Source organism: Pogoniulus pusillus, chromosome 12 (genome assembly GCF_015220805.1).
Source record: "Pogoniulus pusillus isolate bPogPus1 chromosome 12, bPogPus1.pri, whole genome shotgun sequence".
NCBI classification, from domain to species: domain Eukaryota; kingdom Metazoa; phylum Chordata; class Aves; order Piciformes; family Lybiidae; genus Pogoniulus; species Pogoniulus pusillus.
In genome coordinates this window covers 17,124,839-17,151,256 of record NC_087275.1, presented here as the reverse complement: position 1 = coordinate 17,151,256, position 26,418 = coordinate 17,124,839, and the positions used below count along the sequence as shown (strand labels likewise).

Genomic DNA, 26,418 nt, shown 5'->3' with positions numbered 1-26,418 from the left:
CTGCCTCTTATGTCAAGTTTTACCCACCCCTCAAGGAAAAACAGGTTGCAACACAGCCCAAGGGTATTGCTATGACCCCTCAGTGACAGCAGTGGGAATCCCCACTCTCTCCCAGGATGCACATAGGGGACAAGCAGCAGCCAGGGGACATTGTTTCAGATGTATCTGGAAGAGGCAGGCAGGTAGCTCTGAGGATGAATCAGTTCCCATCAATTTCTTTCCACTACCCCTCACTCTGGCAGTGGAGGCACTGCTGCAACGGCCTCCCAGTCTGCTGCCCTCACACCAGCTGTGCTGTCAACAGCCAGCTGCTCACCAAAGATGAGCTCCCAAGGAAGCTCCTTGAGCCTAGTATCAGCCTGTGCTCTGGCAGCTTAAACAGTTTATTATAGAGGAATTTCAACCACTAAGCTAAGTCAGCGAGGAAATAATCTTACAGCAACAGATTGCTAAAGCCTGGCACAAGAAGTTTCCAGAAAAAACAGTCCCTACAACTGATTTGATATTTTCATTCAGCTTTTGATAGGAAAAAATATCCCATCAGGCTGCATATACCATTTAGAGAACATTCCAGATAGCTCTGTGATCAAGAATGACAGCAGGGTAAACATTTTCTGATCAATTACTATTTTCCACTGGCCATTAAATACTAAAATGCTGGCTCCCTCTGCACTTCCTTGCTGGAGCTAAGGAACTGCAGTTGTTGCTTCATTTTGTTCCACATCACCTTAGTGACAGTATATTTCAGGCAGGAGATGCAGCAGCCCCAGCCTGCCCTTTTGAGGAGACATCCATAGGTAGAATTAGAGCTCCAGGACAGGACAGCTGTGTTATCATGGCAAACACAGGCATGAAAGAGGCACTGAGTCCCATTTTGTCTTTAACTGGGATGATATGTAGGCCACCAGAAAGCTGAGGGACTGTCAGCTGTGGGGATGTTACAGAAGCAACCTCCTATGTTGTTTCTAAGTGCAAATGTTTTTTAATGTCTGTACCTCCTCGAGAGGAAAATCTAATGCAACACAGCTGGTTTTCTACTTTGCAATGGATAAAATAGCAAACAGCAAATAGCAAAGATCAAATCTCTCAGACTTTTACCTTCATGTCTCACAGCCTCTTAGCAGCTTTTCAAAACAACAAACCAAACAAACAACAAAAAAAACCAAACAGACAAAACAAAAACAACAACAGCAAAAAAAACCCCAAAAACACAACCCAAACCAAACCCCAACCACTGGAACACCAAGAAATACAATCACGTGGGGGATTAAACACCACCAGTTACAGCTGTAATGCCAGCTGTAATGACTGGGATGACTGATTGCTCATTCAGTACTTTTGGACTACTTCTATGGGCAAGTTCTGATGGTGCTGAACACACCAATCAGGTCCAAAAGTGTCTGATCTTCATGTACTGTCCTATCTCCCCTCCCATGCTGCCTACAGTGGACATTAACAGAGTGCTGCTCTCTTACCTGTCTTCTGTGTTAAGCAGGTAACAGTCTCTAGTGAGGTGTTTTGCCCAGCTTTGCTGTTTCCTGTGGTTATGGTAAGCACTTGGCTTTTGCAGCAGGAAATAAGTTGACAGAGGTTAGGTTGTTTCCTCATTTCTGATGTGGCCATGATCCTCACATGGTATGAAGGAAATCTTCTGAGCAGTTTCCTTGTGAGATCACTGGTGCACATTGTAATTCTATTTTAAATGGCCATGCTATCCCAGTGTCAGTATGTACTACTACTGCCCAGGCTGTGTAGTTGTACACAGTGATGCCTGAGATGAAGCTCTGTCCTCTAGGCTTCCTGTGCCTAAACTGAAAGCAACCCACAGATCTTCAGTAGTCAAAAGCCTGAGCTGATTAGGTCCTACAGTAAAGGATGCAGGAGCAGCCACTTAGGCAGGGACAGATGGAAAGGTGGTGAACATCATTGAGCTTTTAGGAACCTGAATGCCATTTAATCCCTGGGGGCTGGAGCTTTGGGTGAGAAGTAAAGTGAGGCCAAACCTCTAGACATGCCACACCAGGGCTGGTGGTGGATGCCTCCAGGTTTCCATCAGCTCTGCAAAGCTGGAGGCAAATGACAGTACCCTACACAACAGCACAGGCAGTGATTAAATCTTTCTCTTCTGTAGCAGTGGCCAGCACTGCAAAGTGACTGCAAGACATAAAACCAAATTTGATTCAGCCCCTGACATGGTTCGACCTGGCAGCTCAAAGATGGTACAGTTTCCTATAACCTTTGCTGAAAGGTCAGCAAATGGATATTTTAGCCTGCTGTGGAAAACAGGGTGAATACCACATGCTAAAATGCCTTCAGATACATCAGCTTGCATTTTAGCTTACAGGAACAATTCTTTGGTCCTTAGTTCATCTAATCGAGGCAGCTGCAGCTCCTACTGGACATAAAGGCATCAATGACACATGTCGAAGGAGTTTCTTCAAGTTTTCAAGCACAGTCTGCCATCGTGACACCAGCCACTCAAAAATCACAAAGCTAGGACATTGAAATAGCTTTAAAGTTGTGTGTCAAGCAACATGACAGTAGCTGAAGTATGCTGTCATTGTGTGATAATGTACTTTCCAACAAAGCAAGGGTGGCCTTTTTACAGAAGTGAGGCTGTGAGTAGGCATTTTGCCTTGTAAGGACATGATGCAGCATTAAGAGAACCAGAAAATATCATCCTGCTCCACATTAATAGCTACAGGAAGACAGCACAGCATTACAGCCTGAGAGGAAAATGCAAGGAGTTTTTCTCCACAGCACTGCTCAGAGATGTGCAAATTTGACCTATGAGTGGTAAACACAGAATTTAACTACACTTCCTCACTGTTGTGCTTAGTAGTGATGTAGGGTGAAATCTTAACTTCACTGAAGTCAGCCCGAGTCTCTTGCTGTTTCAGTGGAGGATTGTGTTTCCAGACTGGTTATAAGCTGAATAGCCATGCAAATGCTGATGTAATTGTAGGTCGTGCTGCAAATTGACCTCCATCTGCAAATACTCTACCAGTCTCTTAACACCCAGACCTTATGGATGAAGTGGGTCAAACCCCCAAAACACAGAGCTGTTTTTTATGCTTTTCTGCTGCTTAAATAAATGGCTAACCAGTGCCTTAAGAGGACTGGCATTTACATTTTAATTGTGGTTGGTCAGGAGGTCAGTGTATTTTTTCTAGTAATACTGTGATTCAATGAGTTCATTAATCAAACAATTAAGGCAGTTGTTGCTGCAGAAGAGCAGAATGTCAGGTCATGCACAGGAGCTTTCTTTCAGAGCCTTCAGAGCCCTAGCCAGCGATTCTATATTGTGACAACAACAATTTAAGACAGCTCTCTATAATCCTGCCATTACCTAATGAGATTATTAGCCTGCACTCCCTGTTTTCATTCATTTTTCACTGTTCCACATTCTTTTTGATGCTCATGAGTAGGAGCACCACCGTGCCTTTGGTTAATTTCACTATGCACAAAATATTAAAGAGAGTCCCAAAAGAACTATATTCACTTTCTGGATCTGCTGCTGCCACCTTGATCCAACAGCTCTGCTCTTCTGACTGGCCTTGGCAAAGTGACTTACTTCCACATCCTCATCCATAGCAAGAAGATAATGACAGTGACTTTACCCAGGAGTCACGCACTGTATGTCACTGTTAAGCTGCTAGTTTGGGCCATCCCTGAGCTGGAGCTGCTCTGTCCCTGGAGTTCTTGTGAGAATTGTTTTTGTAACTGTTTCTGTACAAACATTTTGAGAACCAAGTTTCTGAAAGTTCTCCTATTGACCTCAAATGTTCTGTGCCTTCAAAACTGTGATTTGTTTTTCCTGGACATTTTGCTTCCTTTTGAAGGTTAAGCATGGAAGAAACAGTTCAGAAGGCGCAGAGATTACTTTATTTGTTTTCATATAATCAGATAATCTCTTTGAAGGTACAATAAAAAGCAGAACAAGGAGTATAACTTCTCTTCCCCCCGCAAAAAAAAAAGCTGAACTCCAAATTTCTTTCTTTGACATGAAGGAGCTAAGTTTCCATATTTATGCTGGCAAAGAAACTGGTTTATCAAGTATGAAGCAGAACTGCTGCCTATTGGGAGACAATGAACCATCTAGCTGGGCCCAGCACCGTGGATCTGCCCCTGCCATTTCTGCTGAGCTTGCTGTCTCAGGCTGAACTGAGACAACTCCAGGTTTTCTCACTTGAACCTTAACTATAAGGCAGTTCTCATGCACTCTTTCTTCTCATAGCACACCAGCAGCTTCCCTCGCCTTTTTCACAATGCATCTGAACACCTGTCAAACAACAGGAACCACAGCAACTGTGTCAGAACTATTGCCTGAAAAACTACAAGGAGTTTGCAAGCTTAGGCCACCTGCAGGAAGGAAGTTTAAGGCTGGGTGCAACTTTCAAGACCAACAGCTATTTTGCCCTAATTCCTTTTAGAGACTCATTTATTGTGCACTGGCATGGATTATTAACTGAGCCCACTGCATTCCTAGCACTGACTCTTGCCCTGAACTAAGCTCTGCAGTGCCAGCCTGACAGCAGTAGCCACCACTGGCTCTGCACACACAGCAACAACACAAGAAAAGCCCCTGTGGTAAACAGCTTTGCTTCCACTGCACTACTGGGACCAGACACTGAACTTGGCTGTGTGAAGGCTAAGAAAAAAGGGAAGCTCCAGTGTCTCCTTCCTCCTCTACTGACCCCTGAATGGAAATTGCACTGCCTTGTGGTTTACCATGAAACCATCATTTTCAACAGCAAGATCACAAGAAGAAAGATAGAGGGATGTGGTATGACTGCACTCCCATACTCCCAGTAATGCCAAGACCTACTTCAGCCTTGGCAATAGGTTCTGAGAAGCACATGGGTTGGACTTACTGCCACATGAGAATATGTCTATTTTCTAGACATAACCGTGTTCTGTTAGTGTGCTGTGACACATAAATCGTTGGGGGTTTTTTCAAAGAACAGTGCAAACCAAACAAACAAAACCACCCCCAAACAAAACAAACCACCCCCCCAAAAGCTCAAAAATCACAAAAACAAAAACCACCAACCAAACCACACACAAAAAATAAGGCCACCAAGCACCAACCAAGCAAAAACTAAAACCACCAGGCACCCACCAAACCCCACCTGCTCTTTGAGGATACAAAGTGCGCTTTACTTTTTTGACAGTGTTCATGCAGATTCCTATAGGATCACAACACTCAAAAAACCCCAAACTGGCAATATGACATCTGTCATAAGGGCAATAAAAATACAAGTCATCTGGATTCACTGAAGGCAACTATAATGTACTTAATGACACATGGTATTCTGTGCTAGTCATAGAAGCACCAAGACATGCAGTTTGGATCAGATCACATTCAAAGCAGAGCTTTTTTTAAGGAAGAGACAGATTACCTGGAACTGTGTCTGTCTAAAGCACTGTGTTCACTTTCTGGCCTAGGGCTGGGGCATGTAACACCTAAATGCTGAATTTCAGAGAACTCTTTTGATGCCACCTACTGGGCTTGAAACAGAAATCCTGACTTCTGCTCAAGAACAATGAGCAGTGGTAGCTTTCAGCACGTCTCACCGGGAGAGGTTCTGCCTCTGAGCCACCTCCACAACAAGATACCTTGCCTGTTCCTAACAGTACTCTTGAGAAATTTACTGCTTCCAGGCTAAGTTTTAAGATAAACAATCTGTAATTTAAAATAATGCTTAATGGACAAAGGGAAAGTTTTGCCAACTTTTATTCTGATGGTCTTAAACAGTGATGTGGCTCTGCTTATCTACTAATATCCAACACTTAAACCAGATCATGGAATCACAGAATGGTCGGGGTTGGAAGGAACCTCCAACGGTCATCTAGTCCAACCTGCCCTGCAGTACACAAGGACATCCCCTACTACATCAGGTTGCTCAGAGCCTTGTCAAGCCTCACCTTTAGTATCTCCAGGGATGGGACCTCAACTATCAGGGGCTCCACCTCCTTCCAGCGTTCTACCACCCTCATGGTAAAGAACTTGTTCCTAACATCCAATATAATTCTGCTCTTCTCTAATTTCAAACCATTGCCCCTTGTCCTGTCACTACAGGCTTTTGTAAACAGCCCCTCTCCAACCTTGTAGACCTCCTTCAGGTACTGGTAGGCCACTACTAGGTCTCCCCAGAGCCTGGATTCCTCAGTCTGTCCTCATATAAGAGGTGATCATACCCCCCCAGTCATTACTGTGGTCCTCCTCTGGACCTGCCTCACCAGGTCCATGTCCTTCCTGTGTTGAAGGCTCTGGAGCTGTTTCCAGCTGCTGTTTCCTTCTCATTCAAAGAGCAGAAATATGAATATTTACAATGTGGCTGGTATCTGAGGTTCCTCCACTGATACTGCACTTCTGGTACTGCCGAAGTAGACTCTTGCTGTGTGTAACAGCCACAATAGTGAGTGAACTCTTTTGGACAGCTGCCCAATAGCTGTAGGGGAAGGTGATGTTGCTTTAGGTTACATCAAAGCTGACACTTCTGTAGAAGCAGGCCAGCATTCAAGCCACAGCACAAACCACTTTACACAGTTCTGAAAAGATCTGTGCAAATACCTGGTCCTCTGCCTTCATGAAAGATTAAATCAAACTCAGTCAAGTGCTCCTGACAAAACCATGAAAATGAGGAATCTATTTTACAAGAGAGGACAAGAAAGTCTATTTTTTTTTTTTTAATTTGAGAAGCAAAACCTCAGGAAATATATTATTACCCAGTGCAAGCACATTTTTTAACCTGATAGTTGAGGCTGTTGCTGACACAGAACCAAACAGGTACAAACCCAATACAAATGTTCCTAGCTGATAATTGTAAGGGTTCCTAACCACCACAGCATAAAGTTTCGTACTCAGCTTCCAGAGGATTGGCAGATGTACAACACATATGTGATAGCACAAAGGGGAAAAAAATTGTCTCAAAACTTCTTCTCTACTGGAAGATTCCTTGCTGCCCATTGCTTCTTTGTACTGAGCATGCACATCATTCCAAGGACGAGATGATGGCAGACGCCATTGTTTTGCATTCCATGACTCTGAATGTGTCCAGGCGAAAACAGCACGTGTAACAAACTTCAGCACAGTGATGGAAACAGCAGCAGCTATCCCAAACAGACTTTACACCTAAAATAATTGAGTAATTCCTTACAAAAGCAAAGAGATGGTGGCTGTTTTATCTCTGACAGCAAGCTCTGGCCGGACACTTGACAAAATAGGATGCTGTTGACAGTGACAACAGTTCCTATGTTAAAATTAGACAGCAAAAAGTAAATGGTGTCAGAGGTTCACCTCTTCTGAGGAAGAATAGGAGAGCAGTTAGTACGAAGTGGCATTTTATTTAAAGTGGTTTGAGCAAATCACTGCTAATCTAACTGCTGATGCTGTATGCTTGGTGCATACTGACAGCTGGGGATGGACACATGCTAGTATGGGCTTGTACTCATCCACTGGTCAGGTACCACTGCCCAACTTACAGAATACAAGGAGCAAAGCAAGGATGTTAGGGATGGCACCTGAGAAAAACACCCTTCTCAGCCCAGTAACCTCAGCATTGGCAGAAGGCAACATAGTTTGAGTTGCAATGGGGCACAAGTCTTGCAGCTACAGGATCCAAACGCAACCAAGGATGATGGCAGTAGCACAATCCTCTGAGGACATCCAAGCAGTGCTAGGCCTAACAAAGTATAGGAGGGCTCAGGAGATATCTCAACCACCAGCTGTCCTGATTGTAGGTAATAATCAAAACAAAGGCTAGGCATGCAAGGTACCAGAATCCCATCTAGCAGAACAGCAGCAGCAATGACGAGGGGAAAAGTCAGCACCTGTGAAAGCAATGCTATCAAAGTGTAGGATGTTGATTCAAAGATGAGCATATCTGGAAGATTATGAACCACCAAAAAACTGGTGATAAGGACTGGTAACTTTCAGACATATCTACTTTGCTGAGTGTCTGGAGCAGACATTAGGAGGCTGCTTTGGGTGCTTGAGACTGGCCACTGCTGGGGCACAGCATGCACATAGTCAGTCCTGCAAAGTGCCAGATCAACTGCTGAAAACCATCATCAGCAATTTATACTGATCTGATGTTCATGCTCATACATAAAACAGGCTACAAAGACAGTATTTTAGGAGTTGTGCCTGAAAGCAGCGTCAGGATGTGGACTGCCAGGGCATCAAGCAGATGCCAAACTCACGTGAATATAGACTTATGGAAAAGGTGAGCCTGGGATCCTTAAAGGATTTCTAAGTCCAGCTCTCCTTTTTCTCTTCATGGAAGCAGGGAAGTGTAGACCTTCATAGTAGCATCTATGTACTGTAAGTTAAATACTATACAAACACAGAATGAAAATATTCCTTCTGACTTGAAAAAAAAATATATATGTGGACTATTAGTGGGGATGCCAAAGGGTTTTTTCAATTCTTTTGATGAAATGTTATGTAAATCAAGGCTTTTTAGCCAAAGCCAGGCCAAAAAAAAGGGGGTAATCAGTGAAAGAGAATGAAAGGAAACAAGTTTAAGTGCAAGGCAGTAAAAGGAATTAACTTTTCAGCTGCACAACTTCAGCTGACCACAGAACACCAGTAAATTGGTTTGGTTTGGGGATTATTTTTTTTTTTTTGTGACCACAGACTGTAAGTAGTAGACTAAAGGCTACAATCAGGATGACAATTGATATATACCTGCCTGGTGTGTTTTTAATGATGCAACTGTCATCATCATTATATTGGTTATCTAGCTATTGTTACTGGCAGAAAAAAAAAGATGGGCTCTCTCCTGGAGCAAGGTCAGGCTGAGCTCCCATCTGCAGAAATAATAAAACCCCTTGCTACCTCATGTTTTAACATCTAAATCTTGGACAAGGTTTATGTCTCTTAGCACAGCATTTCATAACATCTTTATAACGATGTTGTTATTAAGGCTTTTCTCATTCTTCCAGGTTTTGTAAATCATGCTGCATTTTCTCTCATGCAGTGTCTGTATTAGCTTATTATGACTATTTTGTTTCATTAGATTTCATACTTCTTATCTTCAGCAAGACTCTTTGCTATAAATGGTTCTTGGTCTCAAGTTCATTTTGTGGGACTAACAGTGTGCTGGAGTTCTTTTAAGGGATACTACCCTATTTTAGGCAGTGAGCAGTGGTCACAGCTTAAAGGAGTTACATACATCTGGAAATTCTAATCCTCTCTAGGTGACAGGAAGGAAAAGAAGTTTGAAGCTGCGATTTCCTCTGGTTTCAGTTCTCTCTCAGCCCTACTTGCCAGCAGCCTTTTCAGAGCAGAGAAAGCCTCCTTTATTCCAACTTTCACTGCATTATTTACTTACTCACGGTCTGCTGGGTAAGTAATTATTGCTGAAATTAACTTAATTACTTAGTAAATAATTAAATGCTTTTGATGCATAGGAAGAAATTCCCCTTCATTAAGAAGCAACTTTGTGGCAATAAACTTTTTACCTTTGTCCAGTTAACTTTAGAAATAGTGAAAAACAAAAGGCCCAGTCTTGGTCCTGTTACTTAGATGAAATATCCATTTGCTTTTGCTTTTGATATCACAGTCTGCCCAGCACTTCCACAAAGCAGTGGGTCTGCCTGTAGCCTGCCCTTCCAGTTCTGACAAAGACCCTAAATGAATGAACCATTAAATGACAATTCTGTGAAGCAAGCAAAACACATGAGAATGCAGGTGAAAAACAAAATATGCAATGTATTGTAGACATTTCTAGAGGCTGTGGTTTTACTGATATTCACATTTGATTACATTAAACAGATTAAAGGTTAAGCTTTTGTGTATACACACTCTTTTAAAAAGAGAAAAGTAAACCAATTCTGCATGAGGAAGACTGGGGGACTTGAGCATCTCCCCTACGAAGAGTCTGAGAAACCTGGAGGAGAGAAAACTGAGAGGAAATCTCATCAATGTCTAAAAATATCTGAGAGGTGGGTGTCAAGTGGATGGGGCCAATGTCTTTTCGCTGGTCAGCAGCAATAAGACAAGGAGCAGTGGCTACAAATTAGAACACAGAAAGTTTCACCTCAGCATGAAAGGAAGTTCTTTACAGTGAGTGTGACAGAGCACTGGAACAGGCTGCCCAGAAAGGTTGTAGAGTCTCCTTCTCTAGAGACTTTCAAAACCCACCTGGATGCATTCCTGTGCAAACTACCCTAGGGGATCCTGTTTTGGCAGGCAGGTTGGTCTCAGTGACCTCTGGAGATCCCTTCCAACCTCTAATGTTCTGTGATTCCATGAATTTCAGACATATTGCTGTTCCTTCATGTTGTCACAGGCTATTTTCAACTACAGTTGTGGCTCTCTACGGGGCACTTGCAGGCAGCCAGCAGGTACTCTTAAAAAAGTCCTAAAATCAAATGAAATTACAAAAGAAAAATGCAAATGAAAGGTTTATTTTCTCAGCTATCTTACAGCTACCTACACCAGGTCTGCAAAGAAAGTCACTGTGGCAGTTAGAGTATTTAACATAACGTGGGACAGTGCTGAGCATGGTTGCAGAGTGAAACTATTGGTGTCTCTCATGATGGGAAGGCAACTAATTAAACAGAGAGGGTGCTTCCATTTAGCTACTTGCCATCCACAGCACAGTAAGTATGTGGCAATAATACAGAAGCAAGCAGCAACCCAACCAGGAATTCACTGCTTTGCAAGCACAACAATAATTTGCTTAAATAATTAATAAAATGTTTGAGTGATAAGGCCTGGCCACTCCAAGCACAACAACCTGAAGGAGGCTGCTTGCACAACCAATTGGTCTCTAGCTACACTGTAGGAAGGAGGAGGAAAGGGAAATAGGATGCTCCTGTGGCAACAGTAGCATCTGGAGGCATCAGAAATAAGTTTTCTCTGGGGCTGCTTCAGCTTTCAGGAGAGATCTCTGTCTCATGCTCTTGCCACTCAGGGATGTCCATCCAGAAAGTGGCCTGTGGGGCTTTCCAAGCTGCATTTCATGCAGCCTGGCACTGCGAGAGGGGGCAATAAGCCCTCGCAGAATGCTGGGCAAAATTCAGCACTTTCCCAGGTTTCCATCTCCATGGTCATAATGCAGCAATCACACAGAGCCTTTTCTTGGCCAGATACTAAATGCTTTAATGTAAAATAAGCCTCCTTTCTAACATTCTTTTAATGCCTAGCCCCAGGTACACTATATGAAAACAGCAACCCCCTGTGACAGCTTACTTAGTTCCTAAACCAAGGAAAGTTATTTCAACAAAAGGTACTTTATCCCATCATAATTATCAATGTGTTATTACTTATTTATCTCTCACTTTACAAGGATCACTTAGATGCTGGAGACAAGCAAGCTTCCAGGAACTGTGCACAGAAAGGAGAACAATGACAAGGCAAGGAAAATTAAATGTAACAATAAATAGGAAAATTCCCTTGTGGCTAGCAAAGACTGAAAAACTTCAGCTATAATTTAGTAGGCTTCTAATCAATCCTGCCCAATTTAGGAATATTGTTCTCCTACAGAAGTCATGATGCATGAATTGCATTTTTTTTGTGTATCACTCAAAATAGCATTACTTTCATGTCATAGAATCATAGAATCAAGCAGGTTGGAAGAGACTTCCAAGATCATCCAGTCCAACCTATCACCCAGCCCTGGCCAGTCAATGAGACCATGGCACTAAGTGCCTCATTCAGTCTTTTCTTGAACACCTCCAGGGATGGCAGCTCCACCACCTCCCTGGGCAGCCCATTCCAATGGCAAATCACTCTCTCTGGGAAGAACTTCCTCCTAACATCCAGCCTATACTTCCCCTGGCACAACTTGAGACTGTGTCCCCTTGTTCTGTTGCTGGTTGGCTGGGAGAAGAGACCAACCCCCACCTAGCTACAGCCTCCTTTTGGGTAAACAGCAATGAGGTCACCCCTGAGCCTCCTCTCCAGGCTAAACAACCCCAGCTCCCTCAGCCTTTTAAGTTCAAAATGATAATGAACAACATGTGTATTATTCACACATAGTCACTAAGGCTTTTCACAGCAATGTAACAATTGCCACTCCTCCAAAATGAAAGCCATTTTGTTTTAATGGGAGATGTGTCCATGGGGGAGGAAAAAAACATAGGGAACAAAACACATTATTTAAATCAAGTGGTTTGCCTAGAAGAGAAGGGCTTAAGCAGAAGCTAAGGGGAATGGCTACAGAGATGTCCCTGAATTGAATGCCATTGTCCATTTTAACCACAATAGGAATATGCCTATTAAATACACATCCCTCAAAAATATCCTTAAGATTCTTTAATTTTAAGATCCAAACTCATTTTTAAAAACTTGCCAGTAGTCTAAGAAAACCAAGAATGTTTCAGCTGAACACAGGTGAAATCTGGAGCTAGGAAATGCCACCTAGTTAGAGAGCACTGCCTTTAATCTTACACCAAACTAGTCTAAAACCTGAATTTCTTTCTGCTGTGGAATCTGCCCAGAGAGTTCATGCCGTCTGTATTTGTGTTAATAGGAACATTACCAGGTCACAAGCACACAGGCAGCAAACCAAATGCTATTAGCTATTTATCCTGTTACAAGAATTATGTTTAAATACCTCAATGCTATTTCTAATCCGTATTTAATAACATGGCAAGATGCCAGCTGAACATTCTACATCGGAGACAAAAATCTTATATCCTTTTTAAATTCCTACAGGGAATTACTTCAACAAAAGAGCATTATATTCTTGAACACATTATAGGTCTGGGAAAAACAGATTAACTGGCATTTCACCGACACATCCTGCTTTACACTTCCCCATATGATACTTAACCTGCCACACACAGCTATGCCGTTTCGATCTACCATGCAAAATCTGTGTGCACATTACATAAAGTATCTCTGATTTGTGTTGTAAGGGAGAGAAAAAGTAAACAAATAAGATCTTAATAATCAAATAAGCTATTTTATGCAGCTTCAGGGAGTAGGTGGCACTGAAGGCTTTAGAAAAGAATTTGTCAATGGCATTCCTAACTCTGATGCTTAAATCAAGAGGTGAAGTTGAAAGATGAAAAGAGAGATACAGTTTTGGGGTTTTTCCCCCCCCCCGATATTTGAATATGTGATGTTTTGCTTCAAGTAGATAATAATACAAATGGCAAGGTAAAATATTGCATAAAAAGCTTGCCAGCTCCAGTGGTAACTGGCAAAGACATGCCCTGAAAGAGCAGTTACAGACTGGGCACACATACCAGCAAAAACTCATTAGCAGAGATGGGGATGGATTCTATTTCTCCCTGTCCTGATGTAAATTCAAATCCAAGGCTATTCATCCTATTCTCCCCACCACCTCACTTTCATCCACAGGCTTTGGGGAACTATGAGAAATGCAGTATTGCTAATTAGATTCCAATTAGTTTTTAAATAACAATACACTGCATGAATCATGCTGCAAACAAATGGCTCCTAGTGTTTACAGCTGTAACATTCATATTCCTCAAAACAAGGACAGACCCTGAGACTCTGGCCCAGGAGAAGCCCCCAGTCCCTGCAGTGCTTCTGGCACAAATGAAGACTGATAGTTCATTTCTGTAGGCAGCACACAATCTGAAATGTTGAAGTTTTTAAGGTGTATTTGGATCCTGGTTTGAGTTTCATCTGCTGCTATCATAGAAAGGAACTTTTTTTTTTAACAAAATGCTCGGGTTCTGTGTTTAGCTTTAAAAAAATTAAGTTCAACAATTCCTACCAGGTCAGTGTCAACAATTCTCCAAGACACAAATGATTGCTGCTTTTTTTACCCCTGAAATCTAGGTAAATGTTCAACTTCTTTGTAACTGTGCCACAGGAATAATTTGGGAAAGGTGTGCATTCACACAGCCCTGCTATAGTTCACTTTGTTTAAAACAGTTACATTTCTAGGATGTTTTGGATATTCAAATATAGGCTAAAAATCCAGCATATGAAGAGCAGAAAACTGAGATAGGCAACATCCCCTTTGCACTTAGAATCATAGTATCATTAAGGTTGGAAAGACCTTCAAGATCATCAAGTCCAACCTTAACCCAACTACCATGACTACTAAAGTGCTTCTTCAACACCTCCAGGGGTGGCAACTCCAGCACCTCTCTGGGCAGCATGTCCCAATGCCTCACCACTCTTTCAGTAAAGATTTTTTCCTAATATCCAATCTAAGTCTCTGCCTGTTTGTGAGGCATCCTTGCACGTGGCAAATCCCACAGCCGGCTGGCATGCCAGCCCCAGGCTTCTTGAAGGAAGGAGGATGCAACAGGTTCCCCCCTCCCAGGGAAAGCCTCCACTGCTAGAGTCAGTAGCAGGCTGTACAAGCTGCTGCTTTTTGCCTTAAGAAATTCAATATTTGTATGAAGGAATTAAAACACCTTTATTTAGTGCAGACTGGGTGGGCATTACCAAAAGTGACTGGAACGGAGTCACACTTCTTCAGGTTTTTATCAGTAAATAATCAGACACTGCAAATGGAAATGCATACAACTCCTTATCATAGCCTGACATTTTATTATCTGAGTGAGAAAATAATCATGTAACCTTCACATGGCATTTACTTGTGCTCCTTGAGCAGACAGGCAGTTTCTTACTTTTTAAAAGAAGCAGCAGGAGCACTGGAACAGGCTGCCCAGACTCTGGAGGCTTTCAAAACCTGCCTGGGTGCATTCCTGTGCAGACTACCCTAGGGGATCATGCTTCAGCAAGGGGGTTGGACTCAGTGATCTCTGGAGGTCTCTTCCAGCCTCTAACGTTCTGTGATTCTGTGTGATTTAGGGGAGAAGACAGAGAACACAGTCAGCGATAGCACAGGAGGAAACCTCCATGCTTCATTTCCTCTTCTAAAAAAATATGTGTAGTATTTCCTTTCACTACCTTACTCACTTTACTACTTCTGAAGAGCAGTGGTCTGTCTCTTACTAAAAAAGTGTGCAGCTGACACCAATTCAAAGTGACTTCAGCAAAGATAAGCATCCTAATAAAAATGTGGTCATATTGCTAATTTCCATTGCTGCATCTGCTTCAGAGTATTTGAACTAACTTCTAGAGAACAGACATCTATATCAGACTGTAAGAAAGGCCAAAACACGGAGCCCCTGGGATGGTTAACTGAGGCTGGTACCCACCAAGACAAAGAGTCCAAAAAGGAAGGATTGTTCATGGAAGCAGAGTGATCACAAGGCTGCCTAATCCTCTTCTTATGAACAGGGCAGAATTGATTTCAAGTGGGAGAAGGCATGGAAGAAGTTGGTTTAGTATTAAAGATATCTAACAAATAGAAAAGGCTCTTTTTAATCAACAAAAAAATGTTTATTTCTAAGGTTAGGAATACTAATAAAACCAAAGTCCAGATTCTTAAGTGGACTGGGCATTATTTGTTACACCCATGCTAGCAGGAAACATGATACCTTTCGATTTTGTAATGCCTACCACATTCTAGTTTCTCAAAGCATGTGAATAACACACCTATTATTCCAGAAGCAATCCCCAAATCCACCAGAATTAGAGGCTACTGATTACCATTTAAACTCCACCTACTGTTACAGTAGGAAAAACCAGCTAATAAGTCACATACTGACCAACCATAACGTTGCTGGATATTCCTGGCTCCTTGCATTTAAATATTTCTGATGCTGTTTCACTTGACAGGTAATTACTGCATGTCGATAGTGGCAGGGAGAGAAGAGGAATAACTCTGTTACATTGTGTCTGTGGCGCTGGCTAGGGAGAAGGATGTGCGTTAATCTTCCACTCATGCTTCAGGTAACATCAGAACTCAATCACCAACATCCTACATCACTGTCCAAAGTGTGGGGCTATTGATGCAGCCACTGCTTCCTCCTCCATTTTGACAACCCTGCCTAGACCCCTTGTGAACTAATCCAGACCCAACACTGCTAGGTAATAATTTCTCAAAAGATTTCAATTTTTATTTAACAAAGACTATTTCCAAAGCTTCACTTTACTTTTTTTTTTTTCATTATTTCATTCAAGTACAGTTCTATTTTCCAACTAATTGGTCAGATCCCTTTCCTCATCCAGAATGTCACTTACTGCACGCTAATGTTTTATATGTGTGAATGCCATGAGTCTTGTGTGTTGGTTTGTTATTCATCTACAATTCAACAGGAATTAAGCCTCCAATTACACAGGCAGATAATATGAAAATTCCCAAGCACAGCTGCATGGCAATCACCTGATGCAGCAATCATCAATGCTTCCAAAGAAGGCTGCAGCTCTCCAGCAGGATTTATGAAATGAATGCTCATTTCAGGCAACTGGCAACTGAAACACCGAAAGCAAACAGAAATCTTCCATCCTTACTCCAAGTCTGTGGTGATCACAGGTAAGAGGAGGCTCAGGGGTGACCTCATTGCTGTCTACAACCTCCTTTCAGGTAGTTGTAGCCAGGTGGAGGTTGGTCTCTTCTCCCAGCCAACCAGCAACAGAGCGAGGGGACACAGTCTCAAGTTGTGCCAGGGGAGGTATAGGCTGGACGTTAGGAGGAAGTACTTCCCAGAGAGAGTGATTTGCCATTGGAATGGGCTGCTCAGGGAGGTGGTGGAGTTGCCATCCCTGGAGGTGTTCAAGAAAAGACTGAACGAGGCACTTAGTGCCATGGTCTCATTGACTGGCCAGTGCTGGGTGATAGGTTGGACTGGATGATCTTGGAAGTCTCTTCCAACCTGCTTGATTCTATGATTCTAAAATCAGTCTTTCAATGAAGACAAAACTCAAGGAGCAGAGGCAGTATAGCTGAATTTTGGGCAGCAGGCTGATCTCATCAGAAGTTTCTGCTGGTTTCGACCAGTAAGAAACACAAGCTGTGCCCTAGGAATGAATCAGGAAAGTGTCCCAGGTTTAGCAAAGGGCTTAAACAGCACGTGACTTTAAGCTTGTGCTTAAAGTAAAACACATGGTGAGGTGCTTTACTGAAGCCCTGAGCTGAAAGTAAATAAAACCAGGGAAAGACATTTACTTTATTCCAGAACTTTTTGTTTGGTTGTTTTGTTTTGTTTTGTTTGCCTAAAACAAGCCTGCAAACCACAGAGATCTGCAGTCACACTGAGCATAAATAGATGCTTACAGCTTGTACAATCTTGCGTTTCAGAATTGGTTTAGAACTTACAGAGCATGGACAAAAAGATGACTCCAAAAAGTATGACTAAGTCATATCAAACAAAAATTAAAAGATCAGCTACAACTTCCTATCTCTAATCACTTACTTCTGTCTGATGGTTTGTGTATTTCTGGAACAGGACTTGGCCTGCCAGTTAACAGAACTAGCACACAAACAAACCAAGCCTGCTGCTGCTCCCTTAAGTATCCTTCCAGGAGCAAAGCAGCAAAATTAATTTTGAGACAGTTTTCAAAGCTACTCTTTAGACAGTGGCTCCAAGGAACCTTGACCCTTTCTAGCAGTTTAAGCTTTAAAAAAGTGATAACCTAGATGGCTGGGAAGGAAAGTGTGAAAAATGAAAAAGATTGCACATTCAGAAGCTCTGCATAGGTCTTTCAGAGAAAAGATTGGTGGTGTGGCCGTTCAACCTGAAGTCTCCCAAGCACAGTTTGATTGAAGACTACTGGAAGAGTACTCAGCCCTCAAAGGCTGCTGCAGGTGCACGCAGCATGTACAGTAACCTGCAGAGTTATGAAAGGAATTTGTAATGCCAATTCCCCTTAAGCTGTATTAGGGAACCTGAAATTGCCATACTCCAGATTGAAAAAAAAATATAGCTGAGAAAGGGCAAATACCCATGGGAAGGGAGCCAGCTTCCTGCTTTGTACCACAGCCCTGGGAACAGAACTGCAAAATATCTTCAAACAAACACACCTCTGCTGATTTTGGTACCTTTTGTACAGCTGCATGTAGTCAAGGGATCCAGGTCACCACACGAACAGCTAGTTAGCCAGAGCCAGAAAAGTGGGACCATGCTGGTTTAGCTGAGTGGCCCCACAAGGCTCAGTCATGAACAGCTTTGGGCTGCCCCAAGAGGTGCTTGTGTTCTCCCAGGAAAAGGAGTTTCTCCTGGATGTTTTTTTTCCTTGTTCAGAGGCAACATTTGTAACTACTCAGTTATAAGAGCTGACAGGTCTCATAGCCAACTGTAAAACAGAACATCCACAAGCAAGGTGGAGGGAAATGACTCGAGCAAGCTCGAGTAGTAGTTCCTTTTCCTTGAATAAATATCCAGCAACTAAATTTCCCTCAAACCTCTTTTAATCCATAAATAGGAAGCTACTGTAGCATCACACATCAAAATCCTTGCTTTCACTTTCCTAAGGTCATGTAAATACTGGGCTCCTACAGTGAACCTAAAAAACTACAGTAAACACCTCTCTACCTTCATTTTGAGACAGGATCTTGGCTGCTGTCCTTATAAACCATACTTGCCTCATTGATTTACAGACTGATTGCACTGATGAGTGAAAAATCAAGATCCTAAGCACAAATACCTACTCGCTGATTATACTGTTATGAGTCCAGCTCTGGGCTCCCCAGTTCAAGAGGGACAGGGATCTACTTGAGAGAGTCCAATATATGGCTACAAGGATTAAGGGACTGGAGCACTGCCTTATGAGGAAAGGCTGAGAGACCTGAGGCTTTTTAGTCTGGAGAGGAGAAGATTGAGAGGGGATATAATAAGCATGTATAAATATATGAGGGCTGAGTTGTAGAAGGGACAGCTTCTTCTTACTTGTGCAGACAAGGAGCAATACAAAGTTCCACCTCAACATGAGGAAGAACTTCTTTTCCTGCAAGTGTCACACAGCACTGGAACAGGCTCCCAAGAGAGGTTGTGGAGTCTCCTTCTCTGGAGATTTTCAACACCTGTCTGGATGCATTCCTGTGCAACATATGCTCTGGCAGGGCAGTTGGATTTGAAGATCTCCAGAGGTCACTTCCAACCCTTAATATCCTGTGATCCTGTGATTGTTAATGTTTCATGAAGCATTAGGTAAAGCAGAGTCCACTGAAGGAGTATACAGGCTAGGAGGTTTTTACAGAGATCTGAGCTTCTGCTGTCCATAAACTTGTTACCTACAGCACCTGAAACCTAGAAGTTCAGTTTAGACTTTAAGTGTAACTTATATAAGCCACAGATCCATCACATCACAGAAAAGGAGATTCTTTCTGTTCTCTAGTATGAAACACTCATTACTATGTAAGTTGGACATGTTAACTGGTATTCAGAGGCACAGATGCAAGCATTTTTTATTCCTATGTCTCTAGTCACAAGAAAGCTTTTACTTTCTTGTTAGCACTCTTGATAGTTCAGCACAGCTCTAAGTATGTCAAGTCAGTCAAGCACATCTCAGGAATTATGCTAGGAAATTCTGTATCAGTCAAGTAACCTTTGTCCCTCATAGGAATGAAATAACTTCCTGAATGAAAATAAATTACTTTGATTTAGAGACCAAGAATGTCACAAAACTGAATAAAGCTTATTATTTTTCATTGGGTAAAATTGGTTACCTTAGGCTCATGGCAACTTTGTACTATACATCATTTAACCCAGAAATGAAGCATGAAATGTTTTGGAAGATGAACAATCTCAGAGAAGGTCTTGTGCTCAAACTGGGTAGTTTGGTCAACAGCGTTCAGCACTTACAGATCACTATGCCTAGAAATGCTTGAAGTGATGAAATTTGCTATAGTAATTCTGGTGTTTAAGTTTTCTGTTATAAGAAAATTTAAAATTAGCTGGTAGTTAACTTTGGGAGATTTGTCTTTTGTTTGGCTTTGAATTTTAGACATAAGCTTTTAAGTTTAAATTGCTTAAAATCAACTGAGTAAATCTGATGACAATTCTGGACATTTGCAGACATTTTCTTGAAACAAACAAAAAAACCCAAAGAAACATATGGGAAAAAAAGGCACAACGAACCTACATATGCCATTGACCTTAGAAGACCAGCAAGCTCCAGCATCCACACGGCGTCCTACCTAAGGTACCAGATAAGCTTAGTCAATTACCAAAGACTGATTGGCAAATATATCTGGATGACCTTTGCAAACACTTGACTTTGAAATAGCAGAGGCATTAAGTATTGCTATCTAAAGGGAATAGACGGTGCATGTTGTTTCATGGGGAATGTGAAATCAAGTAAACACTTCCAAGCAGTTTTGATATGGTCTCGTGCTTATTCCCAAGGAGTCTTAGGTGGTTCAGCTTTCATGAAGGGCACAGTTCAGTTGCCCAAAGACAGATAGATGTCTGCTCTCCTGGGAGATGCCCTACTGTAGCCTTGTCTGGCATTGAGCTGCTGCTCCAGAAGGACATTATCTCCCATAGATACTGCTAACCCTGCTAAATGCTAGATTATCTCAGATATCATGAGAACTCAACACTGAATCCTTGGTGCCTGAGTTCAAACTAAATAATAATTTCCTATTACCCATTGCTTGCGGAGCTGGCAGGAATTTTGCCACCCACCTCATCATGGGAAGCACGAGGTGACACAATATTCATTATATTCAAATACATATATGCAAAACTGAATGAACAAATAAACAATGCAAAGCAGCAGGAAGCAGAAGAGGGGAAAAAATCCAATCAAACAAACCAAAACCTCTAAAAGAGAACAACATTAGAAGAAAGCAGCATTTCTCATCTGGGAAATTTCCTTCTGATAGTAATGCTTCTGTTGTTATTCTCCAATGTTATTACTGAGAGACTATCAGATACTTTCGTGTCAGTCAAGTCTAGTGCAATGCTCCCTAGCAGGGAAACTGCAAGGATCATCCAAACACTACTACTGCTATCATCTTCTCGTGAGTTTTTTCTTATAATGTGACTTACTTTCAACATTGCTCTGCATTTGTGTAGTGATGGAATTGTGTGTGGTATGGTATGCATTGTGTAGTGATGGTATAGGGTGGCCACATGCATTTGAAACGCGCCTGTGAAGGGAAGTGTTTAAGGCTGGAAACGAACATTTGCATTCAGTTTAGATCATCTTCTCACTTCCTTAGCCCTCGAGTTTTAGCAATTGCTTGAGAAGGATCACCATATCTGTGAACCACATGCTGTGGTCAGAGGTAAACATTTAATAATCCCCAGATGCCAGATTTTACATTGTCCTATGCTGGAATTCACTCACCTTCCTTTTTTTTCCATCAAAATACAACAGCAGCTGAATATTCGAGCACAGCTTACATAACAGCATGTGCTCTTAAAACCTACTTGAAGCTATCACAGAGAACTTCCAGTCTCCCTCTTTTTTATACTCCCTTTATACCCAAGGGAGGGACAGAAAGACAGTGAGTGTGCCTTGAGGGGAATGCAAAAGAAGCATGAACGTGAACTCTCTTGACAGCAAGAAAGAGAAGTTCTTCTTTGTTCCCAGCACATTTTGGTGGGTGAGATGCTGAGCTCTCCAGTAGGCATTTTTAAAATTTGCAGTAAAATGGAGAAAGTTGTGCCAATATCTAACTAAAAAACTTGACCAATGTCAACTACACCAATGTCGACTACACCAGTGTCAACTACACCTGTGTCAACTACACCTATGTCAACTACAGCAGTGTCAACTACACCAGTCTAGCTCCAGGTGAGTTAAAATATTGAAGCTTTGTAATACTTCTGTACCAAAATCATGGGGGAAAAGCAGCTGTATTCTCTTCTAGGCATTCTTAAGTTACTAATGCTAAGTCGATCATAAAAAAAAATCTTCTGTCTTCATTAATTCACAAATATTTTCAAAATCCATGTTTAATGGGGACTGCAGAGTCAAAACAGATGCTCTTATTGTAGGCTGCTTTCTAATTTTAGCCACATTGTTCTTTCATCAAACATGCACCAAAGTGCAATAATGCAGGTATGGTCCTAAGTCATAGACTTTAGCCTCTGTCACTCTCTAGTACCCCTCAATGGATATAAGAGCATAAAACAAGAACTAAAAAAGTTACAACAGTGTGCCAGCAAAAGAGACTGTCAATCTGTGAGCCAGAGAGTCCACAGATCACCCACCAGGCTCAACAGTAATAGCTCCTGCTATTTGACACAAAATTAGATTTTGGCACCAGTGTTTTACCATTAGCTACTGTACACTACCCTGGCACATAGAGAGCTTCCTTTAGACCACAGAATTCATCCCAGCCTTCCAGCTAAGGAATTGCTTAAAGTGAGGAGAGGCTGGGGAACACTTGCCAACACAAGCCTTTATTACCATTCATCTTTCCATAGCATCACCCAGCACATCTGACATTACTATGTGTAGGCCTTAGAGCCTTCCCCAGCCTTCACTTCAAAGGAGGCTCAGCCTTGACAAAAGACTGACAAAAGCCTGCATGATGAAGTTGGATAGATCAAGGCATAAACACCTTAGGAAGAAAAACACCTTAGGGGTGTTTTCTATGCATAGAATTTTCACATTTGGTATTTCAAGTCGGTGGACATATGCTGTCTCCATGCTAAGTCCCACTGATTTTGGTGGGATTTCAGCCACAGGCTAGAAACAAACTCTGAAGTTTTATATTGTAAAATACCAGAAACTGTTTTTAAGTCTATTATATTTTTTGCTCACTTTTGTCCACTTTCCTCTAACCTAAATCTTCTCTGCCCAAATACTACAAACTGCACAATCACAAGAGATGTTAAACAGCTGGGCAGTTCACTGACTCTCTGAATCCAGCCTTTCCAAACTTTGGGGCAATTGCCCAAATGCTGATCACATCAGAAAATGCCAGTATCACATTTTCTTCCACCTCAGTCCCCAGGTTGTGATACGTACCTTTATTAACACATTCTGAAGATCTTAAAATCCCTTAGGAATTCCCCATACCACAAGTCACAGCTAATGATTCCAAACAGATGCTTTTGGGTACACTCTCGCCTCAGCCCTGGGTCCAAGCCTTACAGTGAGAAGGGCACAGAATCCATGGAAGCCAAGCTCCCTGCACACCCTCTTAATTTAAACCTAGAGAAACCTCAAGTAACCAAACATAGGGCTAATGAGGAAAATCCACAGGGAGGACCACTTTGCAGGCAAAGTCTGTGCTTCTGTGAGTTGTGCAGTACCATCAGCTCCCAGGACAGTGGAGATGGGCAGTAAGAAGCTCCATCTCATCCATCCTGCAAGCTGTCTGCTGAAGAAATGAGGAGCCAGAAGCAAGCTGATTTGGGGCATTAATAATCAAACCACCTGAGCCAGGACGAATTTGTCTGCCTGGTGGCACCTACAAGAGGTTGCAAACCCAGGTTTCCCCAGCAGCCCCTCACACCTTACCTTGACGAAGAGGGAGATGTCATGTTCCTGCTTCTCATCGTCCTCTTCCTCCTCCAGAGCAGTCGGAGAGCCTATCTCGTCCTCCTCCCGGCTCTGCACGCCGTTCAGGCTCCGACCTGCGGCGCCCCACTCGTCGCCGTCGGGGCCCAGGGACCCGTCATGCTGACCCGCCGCGCCGCCTTCCCCTGCTCCCAGGGCCGCGCTCCCCGCTTCTGCCGCAGCCGGGGCAGCGGCTCCCTGCTCCGAACCCAGCGTCTCCGCTCCGTTCTCGCCGTCGGGGCCGCCCGGCGACCGATATCCGCCGTCGGACTCCCCTCTGGCCAGCAGCTCTACCTCCACTTCCCCACAGTCCTCGAGAGCCGCCCCGCTCCCCCCTGCGGCCGCCACCGCCTCCTCGGGGTCTGTCGCCGCCGGAGCTGCCTCTCGCACCGCATCTTCGGGGACTGTCCCCGCCAAAGTAGTCGCTTCCTCCTCCTCTGTGTCTGCCGCCTCTGAGACCGCCTGGCTTAGCCCCTCGTCGGGGCTTGCTCCTGACAGGGCTGTCGCCTCCGCTTCTTCGGGGTCTGTCGCCTGCGGGACTTCCTCCCGCATCACCTCCTCAGTGTCTCGCTCCGCCGCCTCTTCGAGCTCTGCTTCTCCCGGGATTGCCACCGCAGACTCCTCGAGGTGTGTCCTCGCCGCCTTTTCGGGTTCTGTCCCCTCTGGGATTGTCCTTGCTGCTTCTTCAGTGTCTGTCCCCCCCGAGACTGTCGCTACAGCCTCCTCAGGGTTTATCCTCGCTGCCTCTTCAAGGTCTGTCCCCCCCGGGACTGTCACTACAGCCTCCTCGGAGTCTATCCTCGCTGCCTCTTCGGGATCTGTGCCCCTCGGGACTGTCTCCACAGACACCTCGGGGTCTGTCCTCGCCGCGTCCTCGCGGCCTGTCTCGGTCGAGGCTGCCTCTGTTACTGCCTTCCCGGGCTCTGCCCCCACCAGGGCCGCCTCTGTCTCTCCGGGCTCCATTCCCGTCGGGGTCATGGCCACATCGGCGGGATCTGTCCCCGCCAGGGCTGCTTCCTCAGGGTCTCTCCCCGCCGAGGCTGCCTCCTCGGGGTCTCTTCCTGCCGGGGCTGCCTCGTTGGGCTCCGTCCCCGACGGGGCCATAGCCGTATCCTCAGGGTCTGCCATCTCCGGCGCGGAGCCCTGGGACGTGTCCGTGCCCGTGGCCATCAGCTCTCTTCCTAACAGACCCTCGCCCCCCGAGTCGCCCCCGTCGAAGTCTCGCTGCTCACCCCCTATCACACCCTGCTGCCCCACACCTGGCCCGCCCGTGGACTCCACCGCCCCCTCGGAAGAGCTGTTCCCTGTCCCGCCGCTGTCCCCGGGAGGCAGCACCGCCAGCTCCTGCCCAGCTACCGCCTCCCCACTCAGCCTCGGCATCTCGTTGGAGAGGGATTCGTCCTGGGGCTCCGCCGACCCATCATCGGGCGCCCCGTCCAGGGACGCCCCGGGCTGCGGTTTCCCCTCCGCTGTTTCCTTATCGTCTCCTTCCCGCGGGACATCACTCCCCTCCGGCGGAGGAGCTTCAGGTCCCCCCGGGCTCTCCGCCATGCCGGCCTCCACCGGGGCCGCTGCCCAAGAGCGCAGCGGGGCGGGCGCGTCCGGCCGCCGGGACAAGCGCGAACTAGGCAGAGTCGCCGCCGGGGATCAGCGTCGGGCACCGACGAGGGAGGCGGACAAGGAAGGCGGCGCTTGCGTACAGTGGCTCCCGGGACCGCGGTGCGTGTGTATGGAGGCGGCAGCCACAGGTGCCTCTTCTCCGCCTCTCCCGCACAGGGCAAGGTCGGCGAGTCTCCCTCACACACCTCCAAGCCTCTCCTCTCAGTTTCTCCGCCACTGATTCTGGCTGCAAATGCCCCAGGGACAGGTGGCGAAAGCGTGACGTGATGGCGTTACACACTGCCCTTCGCACATCTCCTTCCCTGTCGCCCGCCGCCTGCAGGTGTTCACAGGGACCGGAGGCTTCGCAGAGTGGCCAAAAAAAAACTGGACGTTTGCCAAGCCCCTGATGCTTGCCCTGCCTGGTCTTAACCTCCTACCCCAAAGACCCTCGAGCCCCATTTACACCCTTGCTTTTCGCTTTTGCTGCTGCTTATGGCCTCAGGCACAGTGTCTCACGCAGACCCCTAGGCGCTGTGCTGCTCGCCCCAACCACGAACCCTGTGCCTGCTGGCAAGTGGGGCTGACACCCACGCAGGCAGAGCTGAGGGTTTGTTGGCTGCCAGGACAAGGAAAGAGATGCCATTTTCTAAATGCAGGTTTACAGAGAGAATCACTAATACCCCACACCTGTTGACACACTGAAAATGACAGAACCCCCTACAGTCTTGCAGGGTTTCTTGAAAATACAGACAGAATCTTAGAATCACAGAACTGTTGAGGCTGGAAAAGAACTTTGAGATAATCATGTCGAAGCACTCTCGTAGAACTTACAATTCCAGCACTACTGCTAAGCTACTACCACTAAACCATGTTGGTCCCCCAGTACAACATTTACATGTCTTTTAAATACCTCCAGGGATGGTGACTCCATCACCTCCCTGGGCAGCCCATTCCAATGCCTGATAACCCTTTCTGTGAAGAAGTTTTTCCTAAAAGCCAGCCTGACCCTCCCTTGGCAGCTGGATAGTGTCTGAAATGTATTCTCAAGCTCTCTCTGTGTTATAGCAAGCATTGTTAAGATGGAAAATGTATCCTTATTAACTTGTGGAGGGAGCTTTGACCCACTGTAAAACCCCCTAGATCTGCACGCTTTTAAGTAGCTGTCCTCCGATAGGTGACCATGTCAAGCACTGTGTGATAGCTTGCATTCAAATGTGGTGAGAAATGCTGTGCTCTGTGCAGAGCAGGCAGCTGGTGTGAAAGAAGCAGTAACTTTTAGTTTGGGTAAGGCAGCTGCAGATTCAGTCCACAAGCCTTTTGTGTTCCAGATAGAAGATGACTTTTCATGCTTTTGGTAATTTCTGTCTTATGGAGGCACATTGCCCGCACACACACATAGACACACACTTAAAAACTGAGGATAAGCTTCAGTAGTTTCACTTGTATACAAGAAGTAATTTTCTAGGAGATGCAGCCTGCTTTAGTCCCATTCTTCTCAGAAGTCAAGCATTACTTAACTAGTTGAATGGAAAATGTACCTAGTTTCGTAGGTGTACAGAGAA

At 44.4% G+C, this 26,418-nt stretch overlaps 1 protein-coding gene across 1 annotated transcript in view; it reads right to left on the bottom strand.

Moving 5' to 3' along the window:
* The window catches only part of CLIC6 (chloride intracellular channel 6), a 31,025-nt gene extending 6,591 nt beyond the window's left edge, over positions 1–24,434 (bottom strand). Inside the window, exon 1 of the mRNA XM_064152491.1 lies at positions 23,216–24,434. Within this exon, the coding sequence (XP_064008561.1) occupies positions 23,216–24,424 (1,209 nt within the window). The 5' untranslated portion in view covers positions 24,425–24,434. The remainder of the gene's footprint in view (positions 1–23,215) is intronic.
* Positions 24,435–26,418: the final 1,984 nt, after the last annotated feature.